This window comes from Monodon monoceros, unplaced genomic scaffold (genome assembly GCF_005190385.1).
Source record: "Monodon monoceros isolate NGI ecotype Baffin Bay Population unplaced genomic scaffold, NGI_Narwhal_1 Super_Scaffold_6, whole genome shotgun sequence".
In the NCBI taxonomy this organism is placed as follows: domain Eukaryota; kingdom Metazoa; phylum Chordata; class Mammalia; order Artiodactyla; family Monodontidae; genus Monodon; species Monodon monoceros.
The window spans coordinates 13787194-13809123 of record NW_021703783.1 but is presented as its reverse complement, the minus strand read 5'-3'; the positions used below and the strand labels follow the sequence as shown (position 1 = coordinate 13809123).

The 21930-nt window shown below is 34.6% G+C and overlaps 1 protein-coding gene across 1 annotated transcript; it reads left to right on the top strand.

The window, feature by feature from the left end:
• Window positions 1–1724: 1724 nt before the first annotated feature.
• Window positions 1725–17344, top strand: RERGL (RERG like). Its single transcript, XM_029205328.1, has 7 exons — window positions 1725–1857; window positions 7962–7988; window positions 8355–8453; window positions 9561–9617; window positions 13963–14036; window positions 14522–14670; window positions 16946–17344. The coding sequence occupies exons 1-7, from the start codon at window positions 1725–1727 to the stop codon at window positions 17226–17228; spliced, it is 822 nt and encodes a 273-aa protein (XP_029061161.1). The 3' UTR covers window positions 17229–17344.
• The last annotated feature ends 4586 nt before the right edge of the window (window positions 17345–21930 follow it).

The window sequence follows — 21930 nt, the reverse complement described above, 5'->3', positions numbered from 1 at the left end:
TTAAAAATTCTTGATAACTCCTTATGCCTACAGGATAATGTCTTTAGTATGGTGTATAAGGCCACTCTGATTTCTCCTTGTCTTTTAAATGAGCCTCAGCTCCCACCATTTTCACTCATTCTTGGCTCTCAAGTAATGCAGAGGTTTTTCAGTGTCCAGTATCTCTCATCTGCTTCCTCCTTTCCTGACTGTGCTCAAGCTTTTCTCTGTCTATAATACTTTCTCTACTAGTTTCCTATGGCTTCTGTAAGCAATTACTACAAATGTTGTGGCATAAAACCACATACATGTATCCTCTTACAGCTACTTAGGTCAGAAGTCCAGAATCAGTTTCACTGGGTTGGAATCAAGGTGTCCACCGGGTCCTGCTCCCTCAGTCACTAGGGGAGAGTCTATTCCTTGCTTCTTCCAGTTTTTGGTGTCTTCCAGCCTTCCTTGGCTTGTGGCTGCATTACTTCAATTTCTGCTTCTGTGGTCCCATTATCTTCTCCTGTCAAATATCTCTCTGCCTCCTTCTTATAAAGATACTTGTGATCGCATTTAGGGCTCACCCTGATAATCTAGGATAATCTCCGCATCTCAAGATTCTTAACTTAATCACAGTTGCAGATAACTTTTCTTATATAACTTAACATTTACAGGTTCCAGAAATTAATTAGGACCTGATATCTTTGAGGGCTATTATTCAGCCTATTATACTATCCCTTTAGAATTTAGCTAGGTTTCTTTTATCTGTGCACCCATGGCACCCTATATTTACTTCAATTTATAATTGATATACAAATATTAAATCTTCCTCAAGGCCAGAGGATGATTTTATTTATCTTCCTTTCTTACTCTCTGTGCCCTAGCAAGGTATCTGCCACATAGTAGGCAATTAATGCATATTTCTTGAACTTTTGAAATGAAGTCAACTCTGCTCTTTTATTTTCAAAATGGATGACTTACCCAGATGGAAGGAACAAGAAGGATAGCACATGCTTTTCTCGCTGTCTGGAGCACCTCATAGCCAGTGTGGCTTGCTTTCTGACCCTAGCTAATAAAATAATGCAAATAAAAATACTTCATTTTTCAAATGCTGGTTTATGAATTCATTTTCTTAGGATAAAAATTCCAAGACATAACTGGCCAATGGAATTATATAGAGCACTCTGACGCAGATTACCACATTAAACAATAGTTATGTACCTACATGCTTATCTACTAATGTGAAATGTGATCTTGTCACCATTAATACTTACATCTGTAAATAAAATGCGATAAAGGTATGCTTTGTTCAGGAGTAGCATCAAATAAAGTGTTAGGGCATGTGACATATGCCCTAAGGTGATCCCCAGTGATTTAAACCCTTGTATAATCCTCTACCCTTCTAACCACTAGAATACAACAAAAGTGATGGAATATCCATCCAATAATTACGTTACAAGATAAATATATATATATATATATATATATATATATATATAAGATCCACTGCTACACACACACAAGATCAATCTGTCTATCTATCTATCTATCTATCTTTGTATTGCTATCATGTCCTAGAGAGATGGCCCTCCACTGCTGGCTTTGCAGAAGTAAGCTGCCACGTTGTTCATGGGCATATGGACAAGACCATGTGGCAAGAAACTGCAGGTAGCCTCCAAAAGCTGAGAGAGGCCACTGGATGACAACCAGAAAAAAACAAGAGGAGCCAGAGTCCTATAGCCACAAGAAGAGTGGAAATGGCTCTTTCACCAGTAGGGCTTCAGAGAAGATCACAGCCCCAGCTGACACGTGGGTTGCAGCGTGATGAGACCCTGAATCAGAATATTCAGTTGCCTGGACTTCTGACCTATAGAAACTGTGAAATAATAAGTATGTGTTGTTTTGTCGTTAAGTTGGTGGTAATTAGTTTGCAGCAAAAGCAACTTAATGCAGGACATAGCTTTCTTTGTAATATAGCATTGGCAGAAATGTAAGAAAGCCATTTCAGAACCTTTGAGTAGTAGAAATCATAGAAGAAAATGCTTGATATAAAGCAAACGTGAAAAAAATTCAATTACATTTACTCCTAAAAAATTAACCATGACTTTATGAATATAAAGAGAGGGCACTCTAATGGGCTTGGCTCAACTTCTGAGAAAAAGCCAAGGAGATGGGTAAAAGAAAGAAGCCAAATGTAAACATGTATCATAAACCTGTTAGAATAACGTCATTAAGGCTAAAGCGTAGGTGATTGGAATTTTGCAAAAAATATCGGAGAGGGAAGAGTCTGCTTCACATAAGAACAAAGGAGCAGAGAAAGGGGAGATTTGTGGTGGGTGGCAGGGTGTTATATTGGAAAGACTGCAGGCTTTGTGCCAACCTGGCTTCAATACTTACTCCTTGTGTCACCCTGAGCAAATTACAACTCAAAAGTATACTATTAGAATAAAATTTCTTCTTGGAAGTTTTATTAGTCAGAGTATTCTAGAGGAACAGAGACAATAGGGTCTCATATAGATAGATGATAGATAGATAGATAGATATGCGTGTGTGTGTATACACACACGTATACATATATTAGGTTGGCCGAAAAGTTTGTTCGGGTTTTTCCGTAAGATGTTATGGCAACACAGCAATCTTAATTCTGAAAATTTAATTTTAATTTTGGAATATTTATTTCTAAAAGGTAATGAAAGGAGTCGAGAAAATATGAGCGACATTTTTCTCACATCTGCCTTGCTCAGCTTTTTAAACTCATTATTTCTGCAGAATGTGCACTCAATCAGGCTTCCTGTTGCAGCAGCTGTGTTACAGAAGGAAGACTGTTTTTGAAGACCATGCTTTTGTATCTACTGGCCAACTTCAAGTGATTAAGAAAGAGCTAACTAAAATTTTAGCCTACTTACAACTTGAGGAGAACTAAAGTAGCTTCAAAGATTTCTCGTGTCTGTGGAAAGATGACATAAATTTGTAGAGGAGACAAAGAGGGTGACTAGCTGAGTCGTATTACTGTTAGCTATCATGTTTTAACTATTATAAACGTAGCGGGAAACTAAAATCTTATGAAACAATAAACACCTCAAGAATAATTTAAATTTTAAATTTTAATTCTTTTAAATTTTAATTCTTTTAAAAATAATTTAAAATAATAATTTAATAAATACTGAATCATTACCTTCAAAAGATAATTGCAATTATAAGTATACATGCTGAGAAAAATTAGCAAAGCCATTCAATTATTTAGTCTCACATATGCTCTGAAAACCCTTGAAAATTGGTGAAGTATTCATCATTTTTCTTTTACCAAAAAAGCCCATGTAATTTAGTTAATTACTAACATTACATATTGAATAAAACATTTCTTTAGAATTTGATACCCTAGTGAAAGATTATCTTTCAAAGCTTGTTGTAAAAGTGATTTAGAATAATAAAGGCATGAGTGTCATAGGTCAATTCTATTAATGATGTCAACTGAGTTTTTAAATTGCTTGGGGATGATATAAACATCTTTACCTTGTTCAGTTGCAATTTACACACACACACACACACACACTTATCATAGGAAAAAAACATATTTTATAAATATATTAATACATAAATGTTTATTATAACATAGAACAATACTAGTTCATAAAGGTGAATTTTATTACGATGAGGATTATGTCCAGTTACAAATTCTACTACAAAAGTTATCAAACTTTATCTTTTTCTGTAAATTGAATTTAATGTATAAAGTATTTTATTACAATACTAGCAAACAAGAAAGCACTCTTCTTCATAGTAACTACTTTTCATATTAATGGAAGTTTTGTATTGTAGCCACTATTGCAATATCTTCATCATTTGGTTATTAGAGTAAATGTCTGGATTTGAATAATTTCTTTGGAAGAGGTTTTGGAGGATTTGTGATTGCAGAGAAATTGCTTCTGATCTCTGGCTGGGAATGTTACCTGTGCTATTTGTGCCATGATGAATTGCAAAAAGTGCTTTGAGAACAGAAAAAAACAGAGCTTAGCAATCAAATGTTGTTGTTTTTTCTGCAAAATTTTCCCTTTAGATTCCTTACCTAACCCCAATATAATGTGCAAATGTTCGTACACCTCAATGCAGTTTAAATCTGTTAGCTGTTTGAAAACATGTGCTTTGTGAGATTAGAATAGCATTTTCTTCTTCTTAAAAAAATCTACTACTCTTCCATGATGAATTTCCATATTAGCACATAAAAGTATCCAGAAGTAATTCCATCTTAAAAACATTTGCTTCTGCTAGAACTTTAATTCCTTCAGTAACTTGCATTATAATTAGAGGTGAGATGACTACCTCCATTCTGATTAAAAATGATCCATTTGTATGTAGATACTTATTGTGCTATTAATAAATTGACATATGCACTCACTTTGGTAAATAATCCCATGGGACTAACATAACCGACACTTAAAGTTCAATTATGAAAAGTCACTGGATTACTTTTTTCTATATGTATTTTTCCTTTGTCTTTGGATTCATTTTTTGCCTAGGAAGACTTTACCCTCCTCGAGATTATTTGGAAGATTCCCATATATATGTCAATTTGACCCTTTTCTAGTTTTTCATGCTAAGGTTTTTAATATTTATAATTCATTTTTCTGCATGTGAGGTACAAACATAACTTATCATTCAGTGACTTTTTCTGAGAGTATCAATGCAATTTAATGATAGCACATATTAAAAACTTTATAATAAAATTAATTTCTATGTACTCAATTTCTATACTCAAATAGCTATTCTATTAATGAGCATATCAATCCAGTTCTAATAAAGTAGCATTTAATTATTTTTTGGTATGATTTGGCTCATAAGAGATATTTTCTTACTATTTTACCTTAAAATTTCTCAATTATTCTTACATATTTTCTTTTCCAAAACAGGCTGTCCACATTCAATTAAACAATCTTTGTTGGGATTTTAATTGTCATTACATTTTGCTTGCAGATTAATTTGGCAGTAATTACAACATTGAGTCTTTCTAGTCATGTTTGTCCACATATTCAAGGCTTGTTTTATAATCTTCAGTAAAGGATTAGAGAATTTATCTTATAAATGTTATACATTCCCTTTTAGTTTTATTCTTCTTTGCATCCTTTTTCCCCCTCTTCTTTCTTTGTGAAAAGGACTGTATTTCTATCATGTTAGAAGTTATTAATGATACCTACTTCATGAAGTTTCTCAGAGGATTAAATGTTGTATACCTGGAAATCATTTTTAAAAATTGCCTGTTATTATACTGTGTTAAACACGTGTTAGCTGCTAGTTTTACTGTTTGGAATTATTGCTTTTGTTATGGTATCTTATCTGGCCACCTTACTGAATGGTTTTAATGCATGCTAATAATGCAGATAATATAGCTATAGAAAACTATCATTTGTAGATAATAATCCTTTTGTCTGCTCTTTTTCATATGTGCTATTTCCTCATTGTGTTGGATAGGACTACCAATTCCATGCTAAAAAGTAACAGACAATATCCTCTTTTTAGAGGAAAATTAGGAACAATAAATCTATAGACATTTTTTTGATATTTGGATTTCTAAAAATTATAACCTTAATCACGTTAAGAAATCCCCTATTTTTAGATTACAAAAGTTTTTTTTTTTTTAAGTAGCTGTTAAATTTCATGAAATGCTTTTGGGAGCATATGAGACATGTAGATTTTCTCCTTTATCTTGGTAATGTATTAAAATAAGCTACCAAGTGTCCTAATGTTCAACCAACTTGACATTTTTAGAATAAGTTCTACTAGCTCATGATGCTTGGCTCTTTAAATACATTTCTGGATTTGATTTGCTCATATTCTTAGGACCTGGGCTCTATATTCATAAATGACGTTGGTTATTTCTTTGTTCTCTGTGTGTGTGTGTATACCATTTATGTCTGGTTTAGGTTTATGATAGACACAGAAAATAAGTTGGGAAGTATTTCATCTTTTCAAGATCTGGAACAGGATAATGGAACAAAGATATTCTTTCTCCTTAGGTATTTGTTTGAATCACTCCACTCTTGTGAATCTGAAGCTTTTGATGGAAATTATGCATCTACTCTAACAGAAACTATAGGGAAATGAGATTAGCTGAGAAGGGCTGTTTAATCTGACCTCAGAGAAACAAAACTAAACAGATAAAACTATAACATTCATGAATACCGATACGTAACTAGTTGGGTTTTTTTTAGTGTCACATGTCCATCTCCAGATGACCAGAATCTATGAATACTTTGTTTATTGATATGTTTTTAGCAGTGAAGATTAGTGCCAAGCCCGTGGTAGACACTCAATAAATTTTTGTTCATTCAGTAAATGAATAAAGTAATAAATGATTTTGCTTTGGTTGTGAATGGATGTTTCTTTAGGGAGATGTGAGAAAATTCTAGGTAGTATAATAATGTGTCTATTAGAATACTAACTTTTTAGCACCCTTTACATGAGGTCGAAAGAATATATATATATTGGCACTCTGTTTCTTAGAAAAGTATGCGCATAACTATATTCTCTTTGTTCAGGTTTATAACTTCACTCTATTCTAGCCCCAGGCTGCTTTCTTAACTAGATTTACTTTGGGATACCAATGGACATAGGGAGGAAGAGGCTATGATGAAAGAATGCAGGTGTCTTGATGACAACCCTTCATATGTTGTTTTCAATGTCATGCATGTCATGAAATGAAGTTCTTCCTTCCTATCAGTAGATATACTAAACTTCCTAAAAACATCAATCAGAAGTTTCTTAGGAAGATAAGAATAAGATTTCTCCAAAAAGAAGAAAAACATTTAATTCCATAGTGTACTAAATCAACTGTTAAACTTCCTTAAAAAAAAAAACACTCTGTTACTTTAATACAGTGGCATGGATTAAAGAGAAAACATAGCTTATTTAAAATTTTTTTTATAATTTGTAATAAAAGGAAAAAATCTAAGTTATTCAGATGTTATCTTGTTGATCCCACAAACTGATATACTGTCTCTTGCCTTTTTTTCTTTACAGAATCTGTTTCTTCTTTCAGAACAGACACATCTCCCCAATCACTTTTTCCTTCCTCTCTCTGTAGGTCCTGATCATGTTTCAAACTTTACCTACTTTTTGAAGACCTTTCTACCTACTGATCTGCTTTCTCCAGCTCTTGATCAGAGCTCCATTTTAGCAATGATCATATTCGTTGTTATTCTGTTTCCATTTTTCTCTTGGTAGACTGTAGACTCCATCAGGTCAGATAATTCATTATTTAATTGTTGACCTATCTAATTAAACCAAATATAGCTTTAACAGAGAGTGGCAATTAATCAATATTTGTTAAATAAATGCATTTTTAAGAAACATGTATTTCTGTGATAGACCCAACCTGGAAATGAAACTTCTTTACCTGGGTCTTAAAATGTAGTCCACAAAAGTTGAATTCTTCTATTTTTTTGTTGTACTCTTTTCTCAACTTTCAAATTTATACATATACAGATGAGGAGAAAGAAAGGGAAGAAAATAATTTGGGGACTTGGAGTAGCAGGGACAATTGACGAAAAGAAGTATAAAAGAGTGATAATTGTGCATATCAAATTTGCCTTTTTATTTCATAGCAGGAGTGAATTAATGTCAGAACACCCCTTCCAAATGTTCTTTTCTTTTTAAAAAAGTACTATGTAAGGAAACATGACATGTTCCTGTTTAGTGCTATTTAAACAACATGAGGCTGATTGCTTTATTGTTTTTTCCAGAAATCTTACTGTTGTCTATTGGTATAACACTTTTTTAAAAAGAAAGAGAAAAGTTACTTTTTAAGGAAGACATTGGAAAGGTGAAACTCTGGGGTTCCCATATTTCTCCTTGAGAGCCTCAAATGACACAAAAACATGGGCTGGATATTCACGTGCATTGCTGTCAACCCTGAGCTAATCCATCCAAGAGAGCCATCCTCTCCCTTCTTTCATTTCTTTTCATGATTGAATTAACTTATTCCCCCTTGTCTTTCACAGGAGAAACCCAAGAAGATGTAGCCTCAGGTATTAATAGAGAAAGCAAAACTGATCCACTCAAAGGAAATTTACAGGAATGTTTACCCATCCTCTAAAAACTTTCTTAATGAAGAGAGATCATCTTTCTAGGTTCTAGGAGAAGGTAGATTCCAGGTACGTGAAAGTAGAAGATGAACTACACTTCTGTTAAACTCTTAACTATTGGCTTCGTAAACCTTTGTGTCTAAATAGTAAGTCCACTGTTTTTTTATGAGACATGTTCAAAACTACTCTAGGAAAATATTTTTAAAGTTATTATTGGATGGTAGGAGTATGGGGTGGAGTTGGCCTTAGGGAAGTGAGAGCAGCAATAATAAAAAGGATTTTGGAAGACACATGCTTGGCTCAAGTCAGTATATCTCCAGAAGTCAGGACGGACCAAGAAGGAGCAGAAAAGCAAGACGAATGATGTGAAACTTGCTATCTTGGGTGGTGAAGGAACAGGCAAATCTGGTAAGTGGTGTTGTTTTCTGTGGCATGGTGTAGAGTACATAAAGAGTGAGAAATATATTGACATGATATGTATTACATTATAACATATATGTATATAAACTTGATATAACTATATATTATTTTTAAGTAGGAGTTTTCGCTTTATAAGCAAGTAATGCAATTACCTGTATATAAAATTTATATACAGGTTGTGGAATATAACTGTTTGAAGTATTAATTTGTATCTTGTTCTACTGATGTTTGAAATTCATTGGAATAACAGGAAATCCCTCCCATCACTATCCCACCTACTTCTCACTCCAGCACACCTGCCTCCACACCTACCAGTGGCCAAACAATGCCCTTGAAAAGATTCTGCTGCCCTGAGACTAAGGGTGGAGAGAGATGCGTGGAGACCTATGAATTATTTTTTAAATGCCATTTTTTCACATTATCAAAGTGAGAAAAACTTTGGAGGGGCATGGCTTTTTAAATGCCCAGAAATGAGCAAGAGGTGCCCAGACCAGACCTTGGAAGCTATGTTTTTGTTTTCTTTTGTTTTGTATTTGGTCACATTATGATGGTACTAAGCATGCCACCAATAGAACCACCGTAGCCTAATGAATCTTAACAACGGGCCAGACCCAGGAGCTGCAATAAGATAAACCAACACTAGAGGTCGTTCCTCTGTTTCCTGGATTTTGAAGTCCCTATTTCCTTAAACAATTGCAAATGCTTGAGACCGTCCTGGCCACTATTAGCATGCAGCACCATGGAGCCACAATTAATTTTATAAAGAAAATATAGAGATGTTATAGTTCTTGCATCTCATATTTAATGAGAAATCTGTCTCTGTTACAAAGGTGAGTTGTCTTACGTGTCTTTGCATTTGTAAATTACTTATGCAGTGATTTGAGTGGGCAGCACACTGAGATCACTTTCTTTCTAGCCTCCTAATTTTTATGGCTGTACAGTGGAAATTCTTAGACCAGAATTTAGCAAAGTTTTAAGGTCTTCATTAATACTTAGTAAATTTTGAGCTGAGATGCTAGATGCTTATGTACATTACTAAATTATTTGTATCCTAAAACAGATAAGACCCCAAATCCAGCTTGTTTTGTTTTGCAGCCCTTACAGTAAGGTTTCTTACCAAGCGATTTATTGGAGAATATGCTACTAATTTTGGTAAGTCACTACTTTAGACTTTTTCACCTTAAAACTTCAGCATCATAATATCAGAGAAACATTTTAATAGAATCTTCCATTTTTGCACTTTTTAAAGAATAAATTTATTTATTTATTTTTGGCTGCGTTGGGTTTTCGTTGCTGCACGCAGGCTTTCTCTAGCTGCCGTCAGCGGGAGCTACACTTCGTTGCAGTGCGCGGGCTTCTCATTGCGGTGGCTTCTCTTGTTGCAGAGCATGTGCTCTAGGCGTGCGGGCTTCAGTAGTTGTGGCACTCGGGCTCAGTAGTTGTGGCTCACGGGCTCTAGAGCGCAGGCTTAGTAGTTGTGGCGCACGGGCTTAGTTGCTCTGCGTCATGTGGGATCTTCCTGGACCAGGGCTCGAACCCGTGTCCCCTGAATTGGCAGGAGGATTCTTAACCACTGCACCACCAGGGAACTCCCCCATTTTTGCACTTTTAAGCAATTTATTTATTCATGGGTTCTGGTTAGAAAAGCCCAAATAAGTATTTTAATTAATTGTTCTTTTAGATAAAAAGTTATCCAATTTGATGTTAAATAAAATGGATTAGAAATCCAGTTGGTTTCAGTCTAGAGGAACCTACCGCCTGTACCAAGTGTTGTAGAGCATGTGAGTGCGGATTTTTTTGTAAGCAATTTGAAACAATTTGAAATTAAAGCAACATCTGTTGAAAAATAAAGACAAATTAATTATAAAAGCACAAGTAACTACAAAATAAATGCTTATTTTTATTGCAAAACCATGTGACAATAACTGGAAAATTATGCTGTGATTAAAGATCATATCATAATTAGGTAGGTTGCTTATGTAAGTTTCAGAGAAATTCTAAAACAGATGCCAGGGCACCTTGATATAATCTTAGGATCATTTCACTAACTCTACTATAAATTTCTGTTATTTTGATCAGAATTAGCATGACATATGGGAAATGCCACAGTGGGGAATTAATAAGTGGGGAATTTTGCCAGAGGTTTGAATATATTTTTGGCTCAGCAATTAATCTATATAATGCTACTAATATCTTACCTGACTGAAGGTGTGGTGGGGAAAGGTTTTGTGGGTTTTTTTTAATAAGAACAAAGATTTTAAGAAATATGAGAATTGGGAGAAAGGGAAATTATTCTTTTGTTCAATAATACTTATTTAGAGTAAGAAGAAATTATGATTGGAAGTGTTTTCATGAGAAATAAACAACAAAAATCTTTAGCATTCATTTATGATATAGCATTATTAGAGTATTTTAGAAAATAACTTTAAAGTATTGCATTGTTTCCTACGTGTAGTCCACATAGTATTTCAGTCCATATGCCATTGTAAATGTTTTAGGGCAAGCACTTGAAAACTGATTATAGAAAGAAGAAATATATAGGAAGAGAAATTCTTATTGTTTCATATCTCAGGTCAACAACCTCAGTCAAAAAAGGTAACACACAAACTAGGAGTCAGGCATGAGAAAATGTTCTAAAACTATAAAACAAAACATAAATAAAAGAACACCCACAAAAAGCAGTAACAGCAACAACAAAATAAAAACATCATCTTAATCTTTTATAAGATATATCAATAGATATATAGATATATCAATAGATAAATAAGCAAATGAAGTGTACACATTTCTGGCTGTTACATCTCTATTAAAAATATAAGACCTAGAGACATTCTTAAAGACAACTAAATGAGCAAAAGTTCCCCACCACATGAGGATTAATTAGCAAAAAAAAGACCCCATTTGTAAATGAGGGCTAGAAGGGGAAAATAATAAAATTTTAAAAAGTTAAGAGCTGGTGACCCCTGCTGGCAGGTTTTGAGTTTTGAGAGTGGGTATTTTAAAATGTCTTAGAAGGAAAGTATATGGTTCACAGTAGTAAGCTCATAAAGTTTAGAATAAACTGTCTGAAGACATTTTAAGATTTAACGAAACACTAACAAATTTCATTAAATGTAACCTAGAAGGATTTTAAAATTCATCCCTAACCTCCTGAAGTCGGCTTTCCCAAATGTCCGCTACATTTTGCTAACCACAGGTTACAGAGTATTTACCAGAATGGGTCATGATTTTGTGTCAGTATGCAGTTTTGGAGAGAGGTAGGTCTTGTATTAAAGCACTGGAGGGGCAGTTACAGAAACGAAGTCCTTCGTTCATTCAACAAATATTTATTGAATACCTGTCATGTGGCAGGTACTCTTCTAGGTAGAGAGGCTATAATAATGAACAAATATCCGAGCCTTCATAAGATTTACATTCTGGAGGGAAGGGTCAGCTAATTAAAAATGCATTTATATATCTATATCTATACATATATATATCTATATATAGATATATCTATCTATCTATCTATATAAAATGTCTTATGATGATAAATGTTATGAAGGAAAAGAAAGTGTAGGGGAGTGGTGTGTGGTCATTTAAAATAGGGTAGTCAGGGTAGATCTGGCTGAGATGGAGACATTTGAACAGACCTGCAGCTGATAAAAACTGAGCCATGAAGATATTTGGGCAGTTACATTCCAGGTAGAAGAAACAGTTGCCGAAGTTCAGAGGAAAGAACTTTCTGAAAAATGTGAGGAATGGTATGGAGGACTGTGTAGCTTCAGTGGAGGAATGTGGGAGACAATAGCCAAAGAGGTCTACTGAGATCATAGGGGTCATGGGAGACTAGATAACTAGGGAAATTCTCAGGCATTTTAAAAGCTTAGGTTTATGTAAGTGAGATGGAGAGCCATTGGAGAGATTTGATCAGGCAAGTGACATGATCTGGCTACAAATTGGCTTTTGCTCCTGGATTGAGAATAAACTGAGAGCAAGAAGAGAGTTAGGGGAGGGATAAAGCGAAGAGCTGATTTAGGAGGTTTTCTAATAATACAGGCAAAAGTAATGATGGCTTGGACCAGAGTGTGAGCAAAGGAGGTGATGAGAGGCAGACAAATTCAAAATATTCTTTGAAGATAGAGTAAAAATGAATTTTTAATAGAATAAATATAGGATGTAAGAGAAAGAAAGAATCAGGGATGCCCTTGAGGCTTTTAAACTGTGAGACTAGTTATGGATATGTCATTTAATGAAATGGAAACTTGTGGGATATGCAGTCTTTGCGGGGAGATCAGAGGTTCCATTTTAAGCATGTTAAGTTTGAGATGTCTATCAGGTATCTAATTGGAGGCTCCCAGTGGTGGTAGATGTCTAGAGTCCAGGGAAGAGGTCCAGACTACAGAAATGGGTTTATCAGCAATAATTGTAACATAAAGACTCTGACTGGATGAGATTAGCAAGGGAGTAAGTGTAGATAGAGAAGAAATCCATAAACTAGAATCACAGTTGGAGTGAGAGAAGATATTGTGGGACAGATAAAAATGATTAATACAAAGCAATATGGAATAAAGAAAAAACCCAGGAGAGTATGTTGCCTTGAAAGCCATGTGAAAAAAACATTTTGAGGAGGTAGGTGTGATCAACTATACTAATACTACTGACAGGGCAGGTAAGATCAAGAACTTTTCACTGAGTCTAAAACCATAACCCTGATAAGAACAGTTTTAGTCAAGTAATTGGAGTTAAAGCCTGATTGTAATAATTTGAAGGTCATGGAAGGAGAGGATTTGGACACAGGGAGTATCGATATTTACCAAAAGGCCAGCAGAGAAATAGAGCAATAGTTGGGATCCAAAGGGTTGTTAAGTTAGGAGAAATTCAGTTGCTAGTAATGATATAATAAAGAGGAAAATTTTATGATGCAGAAGAAAGAGGTAGAATTGTTGGAGCCATGTCTTTCAGCCGGTCAGAGGAAATAGTAACTAGTTCATAGTGAATAGACTGGCCTTAGATAGAAACACAGATAACTCATCCATAGTAATAGAATGGAAGATAAGTACATAGGCAGAAAAACATGTAGGTGAATAGATATAGTGGTAAAGTTCATTTGTAAGAAATATACATTAGCAAATATATGGTTTTTTGACCACTAGCAATAAAGAAAAGCTACTGTAGTACTCAACTAAAATATGACTGGTTGACTTTGCAGGACTGTGATCCAAATATAAGGACATTTTTTTTTTTTTTTTTTTTTTTTGCGGTACGCGGGCCTCCCACTGCTGTGGCCTCTCCCGTTGCGGAGCACAGGCTCCGGACGCGCAGGACCAGCGGCCATGGCTCATGGGCTCAGCCGCTCCGCGGCATGTGGGATCTTCCCAGACCGGGGCACGAACCCGCGTCCCCTGCATCGGCAGGTGGACTCTCAACCACTGCGCCACCAGGGAAGCCCTATAAGGCCATTTTTTAAACTCTGGAGGATTTCCATACTGACAATGAGTATATGCATATTTTTCAGAATCTATCTATAAAAAGCATTTGTATTTGGAAGGGAAGCAATTGAATCTAGAAATATACGACTCTTGTTCTCAGGTAAGTAAAACAAAATATGTTTTCAATTATGATTTGAAGAAGATATCCCTCAAATCTTTTTAGCTAAACCTTATCAATACTGGGTTTTTTTTACTGATTTAAATCTAGTGCCAAAAATCAATACATATTCCATTTGCTAATAAGGATAGAAAATATCATCTCTTTTCAAACATATATGTGGATATTGATTTTAATTGGAATTATTAGGGCTTATCAAATTTTCAGAAAAAGAGTTTTTTTAGAAAAAAGGTATCAAATGAGATGGATATAACTTTATTATAGCTCTTTATTTTTTAAAATTTAATCACTTTTGTTTAAAGAAAGAGGATGATAAAAAAGAAACAGAGACTGCATTTTAGAAAATATCAGTATTTGGCTTGCTGAATTCTCTTCCAGGTGAAATGGGTCTCCATTAATTAACTGTCTAACGGATAAAATACAGGGATCAGATCCCACCATTTTCAATGTGCTTGGTTTATTTTCAGCCACAGAAAGCAAAATTTTCCCTCACAAGTGAGCTGCATTGGGCAGATGGGTTTATTATTGTGTATGACATCAGTGACAAGTCTTCATTTGCTTTTGCAAAAGCACTAATCTACAGAATTCGGGAGCCACAGACTAGTCATTGTAAAAGGTGAGGTATTTTTCTTTCCTCTCTCCTTTCTTTTTAGTAAATCATCATAGAGCTGTAAGCATCATTAGGAAGAGTTTAATACAGGCTTCCAATTACAAAATTTAACAGCCCTGAACAATCCACCTTCCATTCCACAGGAGTTACACATGTAGTAAAAGGAATAAGATGAGAATACTTTATATCCTGGCTGACATAAACAGTTACTTGCCCCGAGTAAATGGCTATTTTACAAGACAGCTTCTATTGTTAACATGACATTCACTTGCAAAATAATGGTCCTCTGTACACAGATAGTTCCCTTTCCACCTTTCTTTTTCATTCCCACAAAAAATGTGAAGGATACTAAATAAATCCAGATTTATTACACTTGGCATCCAATTCCTAGTCATTGAGCTGTTCAATCAATCAAAGCAAAATAGACTGAATAATCAAACTGTTACAGATTCTAAGTATGAGAGTACCTTTTTCTCCATTTCACCTCCTAAAACAAAGAGCTGATCAACGACTCCCGATTGCTAATGTCTTGACACAAGTGACTATGAAGGAAAACATAACTGTGCCTTAAACTAATTTTGCATTAGTAGATATAAATTTAAACCTATGAATTTCCCATTTTAGTTTTCCTTTTTTTTATTGTTTTAGCCTTTCCATTTAAAATATATATTTTTGTTTAACCTGCTGGTATAAGGGATTCTTTGTGCTCGTAACCAGATTTGCCCTTAAAATCTAAAATAGCATTCTAATCTGGGAAGCAAAAAAGCACAATACTATACCTGAAAGTTGGTACCTGTGCTTTTTATATCTATTTTAAATGCCTACTATCAAGAAACCATCAGATAATAATTGATAAGTTATATTTCCCTACAGTCATTTGATCTAAATTCTTGTTTATATCTGATTGACCTTGGGTAAACCCTTTAATCTCTAGACCTCCTTTTTCTGACTATAAAACTGATAGAAACACGGTAGGGGAAAAGAATGTGATTTTACTAAGGTACCTCGTAGCTCTGATTTCCTATAATATTATTGATTTTGAGGGACCTCCATTGTTTCAAGTGTTAAATGCCTTATATTTAAGCACCATAACTTAGGTAAGGGAAAGTAATTAAAACTACTTTCTATTCTTACAAATCAAAAGAATCACTCACGAATAGGCAAAAAATGTATATTTTAAAAATCCCTATATTTGACATTTTTCAGGCAAACTTTTAAATGTATTGACCAAATAATTTTTGAGTTTTTCCAGTTCTCAATCTCTAGGTAAACTAGAGTCTCTTATTTGTAGATAAAAAGCAAAATTATGGCATTGTTTTATAAAATTACATCTGATATTTGTGATTCACCCTTCAAAATATTTCATTTATTCTTCCCCATTAATTCTTCACAATAATTTTCTGAACTCTATAGAAAAAGATACTCTTAGTGTCCTCAAAATCCAACACATACAGTGCTTTTTCCCTTACGGCTCACACTGTCATGTGAATGAAACCAGCCTGAAGACTGTTTTCATTTTCCCATTTCTTCCCTATAGGCGATATCTTGGCAGAGTTCCATGCCATTTAAGACCTAGTAGCCTTACTGTATTCTTCAAATGAAACTCTGCTTTAGGAATGTTACACTGTAACCGAGGAGATTATATTGATATTTGCCAAAGACATTACCTTACCAAAGCGATATATTTCTTCAATAAACAGAAAAATTGTACAAGGTCACGAGACTGTAAAAATTTCTTTAAAGTATGCTGTAATGAATATTAACAAACAGCAACAAGTACTGAATTAGTAAAGAGGCATTAGTTAGTCCTTCTCTTTCAGTTGATAAGGAAATGAAAGATAATACTTAGTAAGCACATTTTATTGCCTGGCACTGGGCTAGATTTTTATACACATCTTCATTTAACCTCTGTGAGCATTCTGTGTGATGAGGATTATTTTACCTTTTTTTTTTTTTTTTTACATATAAGGGAATTGAAAGTGGAAAATGTTACAATCATGTCTTGTTAGTAAACAGAGCCGTAATTCCGGGAATAGGTTTGTACCACTTCAAATGTTATGCTTTAAGAGCCTTGTTGCTTCTGTGTCATTTACTACATTTTATCTAAAATAATTTTTGTAAGTAAACGAGATACACACGCACATGACCACAAATAACACACATACACACACAGTATTCTTTTTTTTTGGTCCATAATTCTTTTTGATATAAACCCACTTAATAAAAAAAAAAAAGAGTTGTTAAAACAGTCTTCCCAAAGAATTGTGTATCTGTGTTTCAGAGCTGTGGAATCAGCTGTGCTTTTGGTGGGTAACAAGCAGGATCTCTGTCATGTGCGAGAGGTTGGCTGGGGAGAAAGGCAAAAACTGGCATTGGATAACCGGTGCCAATTCTGTGAACTGTCTGCAGCAGAGCAATCTCTGGAGGTGGAAATGATGTTTATCAGAATTATCAAGGGCATCCTGACAAACTTCAAACTCAAAGAAAAGAGAAGACCCAGTGGATCTAAATCCATGACCAAACTGATCAATAATGTATTTGGAGAGAGAAGGAAATCTGTTTAATTGACATGTGATCCTAAGGGATTTATTATATCAGAGAGTTTCAAACGTTTGTATGGTAATTAAATTTACCCTTTGTATGCAATTAAAAAATTCTCTTAGAGATATGAAATAATTGACCATGAACGACAACTGTGTTTTCAAATATATAGTTTGCCTTCTTAGTTGTTTGTATCTTGTACATTTTGCTTCATACTTAACCTTTTCTTTATTACACAGAATAATATGAGTATAACCTATTGGTGGATTACTATATAATTTTATTAAATTACCATTCTACAGGGCTCAATTTACCTTTATTTTATATATATCATTTTAATGAAATATATAGTTATATTCATATAGTTAATATATTATAGGGCTTAACTTATCAATTTGTGAAATTCATGATCTATTTAATTGAAATGCATGGATTTATTTTTGAAAGTGTCTTTATAATAAACCAGTGAATTATTTGATATTACATAAATTTTACTTACAACTAAGGCCTTAAGAAGTTAAATTCCTTACCCGTAAGTGCATAGTTTACAGTTGGTCTGATGATAAAAAGTCTGCCTTTCCTTGTTGTATGCTAAGCTAACAAGGGCAATTATCATAGAGAAATTAACTTATACAACTAAGATACATTTTAGATTAAAAGATTAGGGTTTTTTTTTTAAGTTCATTTATAAACCAATACATCATAGGAAAAGAAAAAAGTAAAAACTGTTTGGTAAATATATAACCTTGAAGGCCTTATTGTCCTGAAAGAAATATTATATTAGATACAAACATTTTGGGCCTTCTCAGATTACATTGGGTACAATTTCCTTCAGAGGTCAACTGTCCACCTCCTGGACTGCAGCATCCCTTCTACTGTCCCTGATGAGCTTGTCACCTGCTGCATTTCAAGTTGCAGCCCTAGGCCTAACTTCAGCCAAATCGCTGATAAGTAGGTTAGATTTTGGAGAAGTTAACCTGGGCATCCATGCAATGCTCCGTGCACACTTGGTTAACATGTGTCAGCACTAACTAGGGGACCATGTAGAAGATCTTGAGTAGAGAGTGGTAGACTGGAGTCAGGGAGGGTGACACAGACTATTAGTCTGGGCAGGAGAGAATTAAGTCATCGACATGGTTTTGCTCATCGTGAGTCACGATCCAATATTTAGCTTTTTTGATCTGTGGAAATCTAACCTGGATGATGCACTAGAGTAAAAAGAGTGGAAGTAAGGGAACTTTGTGTGGTAGTATACAAAATGGTCCAGATGTTCATGAAGATGGGGGGGTTAGAATTGCTATGGTAGATTGGACCTAAGAACCTACCATCTGACTGTGTTCTCTGGGATGATTCAGAGGATCTTCCTTTACTAAGGAAGTGAGGAAATCCGTGGTGAGGAGGCAAAGACAACTTAGGCAAGCTTCCTAGTGACTGTGCTCCATGGGTCAGAGTTGACAGTCGGGATGCTTCCACTGAATTGCGCTCCTCAATATTAAGACAGATGATAGACTCCTGGGACAGCAGAATCTGGATGCCAGCATTTAACCTGGTGCCTGTTTAACCTCGTAACCTGTTTACCCGTTCACTCAGCCCCCAGAGAAATAGTGCCATATCCAGGGTAGAGGCTCCATTTCTGATGCTAGTTGGTTGGAAACTTAGAAGCTATATTGAGACAAAGTCCATATTGTGGGCTCAAGCATTGCTCCCATCCCTGCCACCAAGGCCACTGTTATCATGGGTCCATTACATATAAGCACAAAGGTAGTCAAGAAAAAAGGCAGGTTATCTGTAGGGCGGTCCATCTTGTCCATTTGGTTGTAAAGTGACTTCTTGTTGGTGGATGCTTTCTGGTTGGCATTAAAGTGATACATAAAGATCTGTAAGTATGATGCCCTCTCTGAGAGATCCATTCACAAGCTTATTCTCCAGTCCTTCTTGGCACTGTTCTTCCAGTCTTACCTCTTTACAGATACCTCTGACCAACAGGCGAAACCACTGATCACAGCCTAGGACTCTCTACCACATTATACCTTTCTTGAGTTGTGAGGTACACAGCAAAGTGTACTTCTTGAAGCTTTGGCAAATGGGATAATTTCCTTTTACCGATGAGCTTCATGGTTACCTCTGGGCGGAACTGTAATGAGGCCCAGTCTTCTTTTGCCTGGCACTAACATATCAAGCTTAAGTGAGGAGTGCTTCTTATCAACTAGGAATATTCAGATTAGATTGCTTTGTAAATGAGAAATAAACTTTTATTGTGTAGTTATTCTAGTAAATTCAGTTATATACTTTTTTGATCAACTATTTATAGCGATTTTATTAATCTTTTATAATATTAATCTTGACTATGTAAGTATATGTACATATATATCAGCTTAAGCATTTATACTTTAATCTTTTTTTGGTTTTATTTTGTTCTTATTATTTGTCTGAATAATCTTAGAGATTTGGTCTTCATTCTTTAAAATTCTTTTCCTAGTTAAAGAAAGATTCTTCTGGGATGATTTTGTATTAAAAATAACATATTTATCCATGTTATATGGAAGAACTCTACTGTCAAAATGGTATGAAAATTCTTTCATAGCTTAATCTATGATTTAATCTTAATCTTAATCATAGCTTAATCTTAATTTCATAGCATATGTATCTGTGATGAGTCAGAGTTCAAAATTTCTCTGGTAAGTATACTACTCATATTTGTACATATTAAATATTTTTCCTTTATTATACCCTGATTTTTTAGCAAGATGATCTGATATGACACATCTTGCTGTAAGGAGTCTATGGAACAAAGGAATAAGAACAAGCATTCTCACCAAAAAGAAAAAAAAGATAACTATGTGAGGTGATAGATGTGTTAGTTAACTGTGGTAATCATTTCACACTCTATACATATAAGAAATCATTATGTTGTACACTTTAAATAAATTGAAAATTTATTTGTCAATTATACCTCATTAAAGCTGAAAAAATTGTTTTACATTAAAAAAAGAATTTATATCTTAAAAATAGTTTCTGTGAGGCAACCTTAGAAATGAACCACTGATTATTTTTCATAGTGATATTTAAAAGTCCTGGGTTAATTTCCCCTTTTATAATGTGACAGTTATAAAACATCCACACATTTTTTGATACTTCTCCAATTAAAATGTTGAGTCGGATTCCCCTCGCCTTGATTATGGATCATCCATGTTGACTCTCTTTTAACACATGGGATGAGGTGGAAGTAATGGGAAGGACTTATGAGACCAGGTTGGAAAGAGCTCGAGCACCAATCTCTTCCTGGGACTCTGCATTGTTCAGAATCAGCATGGATCAACCTGGCTGCCCTGAAGACACTAGACCAGAGATACCACATGGGGTTAGTGACCAAACAACCAACAAACAGACAAGCTAATCTTCAGGTGATTTCAGCCTCTAAACTAGGACTACTCTAGCCAATGCCAAGTAGAGCAGGGATGAGTTATCCCCACTTGCAGAATTGTGAGCCCAGTATATATCCTTGTTTTGTTAGGGTTAGGTTGTTATATGGCAATAGATAACCAGAACCGATAACTCATTAAAACCCCCAGTAACTCAGCCAATATGAAATGTTTGGCTTTCTTATTGGGCAAAAACAGGGTGAAAAATGGATCTTCCAGATTCAAAAGAATTGACTACAACATAAAGTTCTCCCCGTATCAGTTTTCTTGGGAATATGATTCACATGTAAAGCAACTTGCAAAAACCTAAAAATAATAAATTTCAGTTTTCCAAAATGAGAGAAACCACATCTACTTACAGTAGAGAAACAAATACATCAACATAAGGCCATAGAATGTTGTAGGCTGAAGGTAGCAAGTGTGTCTAAATCTCAAAGATAGTTAAGCTGTAGCACTAGACTGGGAATTGCCTATGCTGCTCTAGTAAAAAAAGATGCTGTCATTCACTTTGGATGAACTTCAGTGAGATAACACATGATGAGGGGCAACAGCTGAGGAAGGGAATGTCAAAGGGGAGGGGCCTTTAAAACGGTTTTGATTTAATACAAGGCATGCACTATTAATAAAGAAGTTGAATGATACCTATATGTTTTATAGGCTTATAAATTGGCTGTAGTAAAATATTTTACATCTTAGATCACTAGGTATTGTTTCAGCTTATTATGGGAGATATCTATCTAGAGTTGACTGAATTGTATTAATCTGAACCTAGTTTAATGATGCCTTAACATTTTTATGGGGGAATTTAATGTTTGCAATATCCATGTTCCTTCTTTGAAAGTGTGACTTATAGGTTTTTCATTTTCCTTAAATTATGAAATCCTTCAGCTAATAAAGGAAAATGATTATAGTTTTGTAAAAAAGGCAAAGTCATTTAACAATCCATATAACTGTCTGTTGTAGGACTTTGCATAATAATTGTAATTTAGCTATTAGGGATTCTAAAGGCAGTTATCAGTCATACTCTACACTTCTGGGGGAATCAGGCAAAGCCCAAATTATTTAAAGTATTTTAAATTCCCAAGGGAAAAAAAAAAGAGACTATAAACTGGGAATATACTTCTTAGTGACAACATATTATTTCAAAGCAAAGAAGCAGTTCATCATCAATATTCAAATGTATAAACCACCAAACATTATTTTTGTTTATTTTGGATAGAGATATAATTTGTTCATTTTTAATAATGGAACTATTAGTACCTGTAAGGAGGGAATTAGCAGATGTAAAGTATCAGTTGCAATG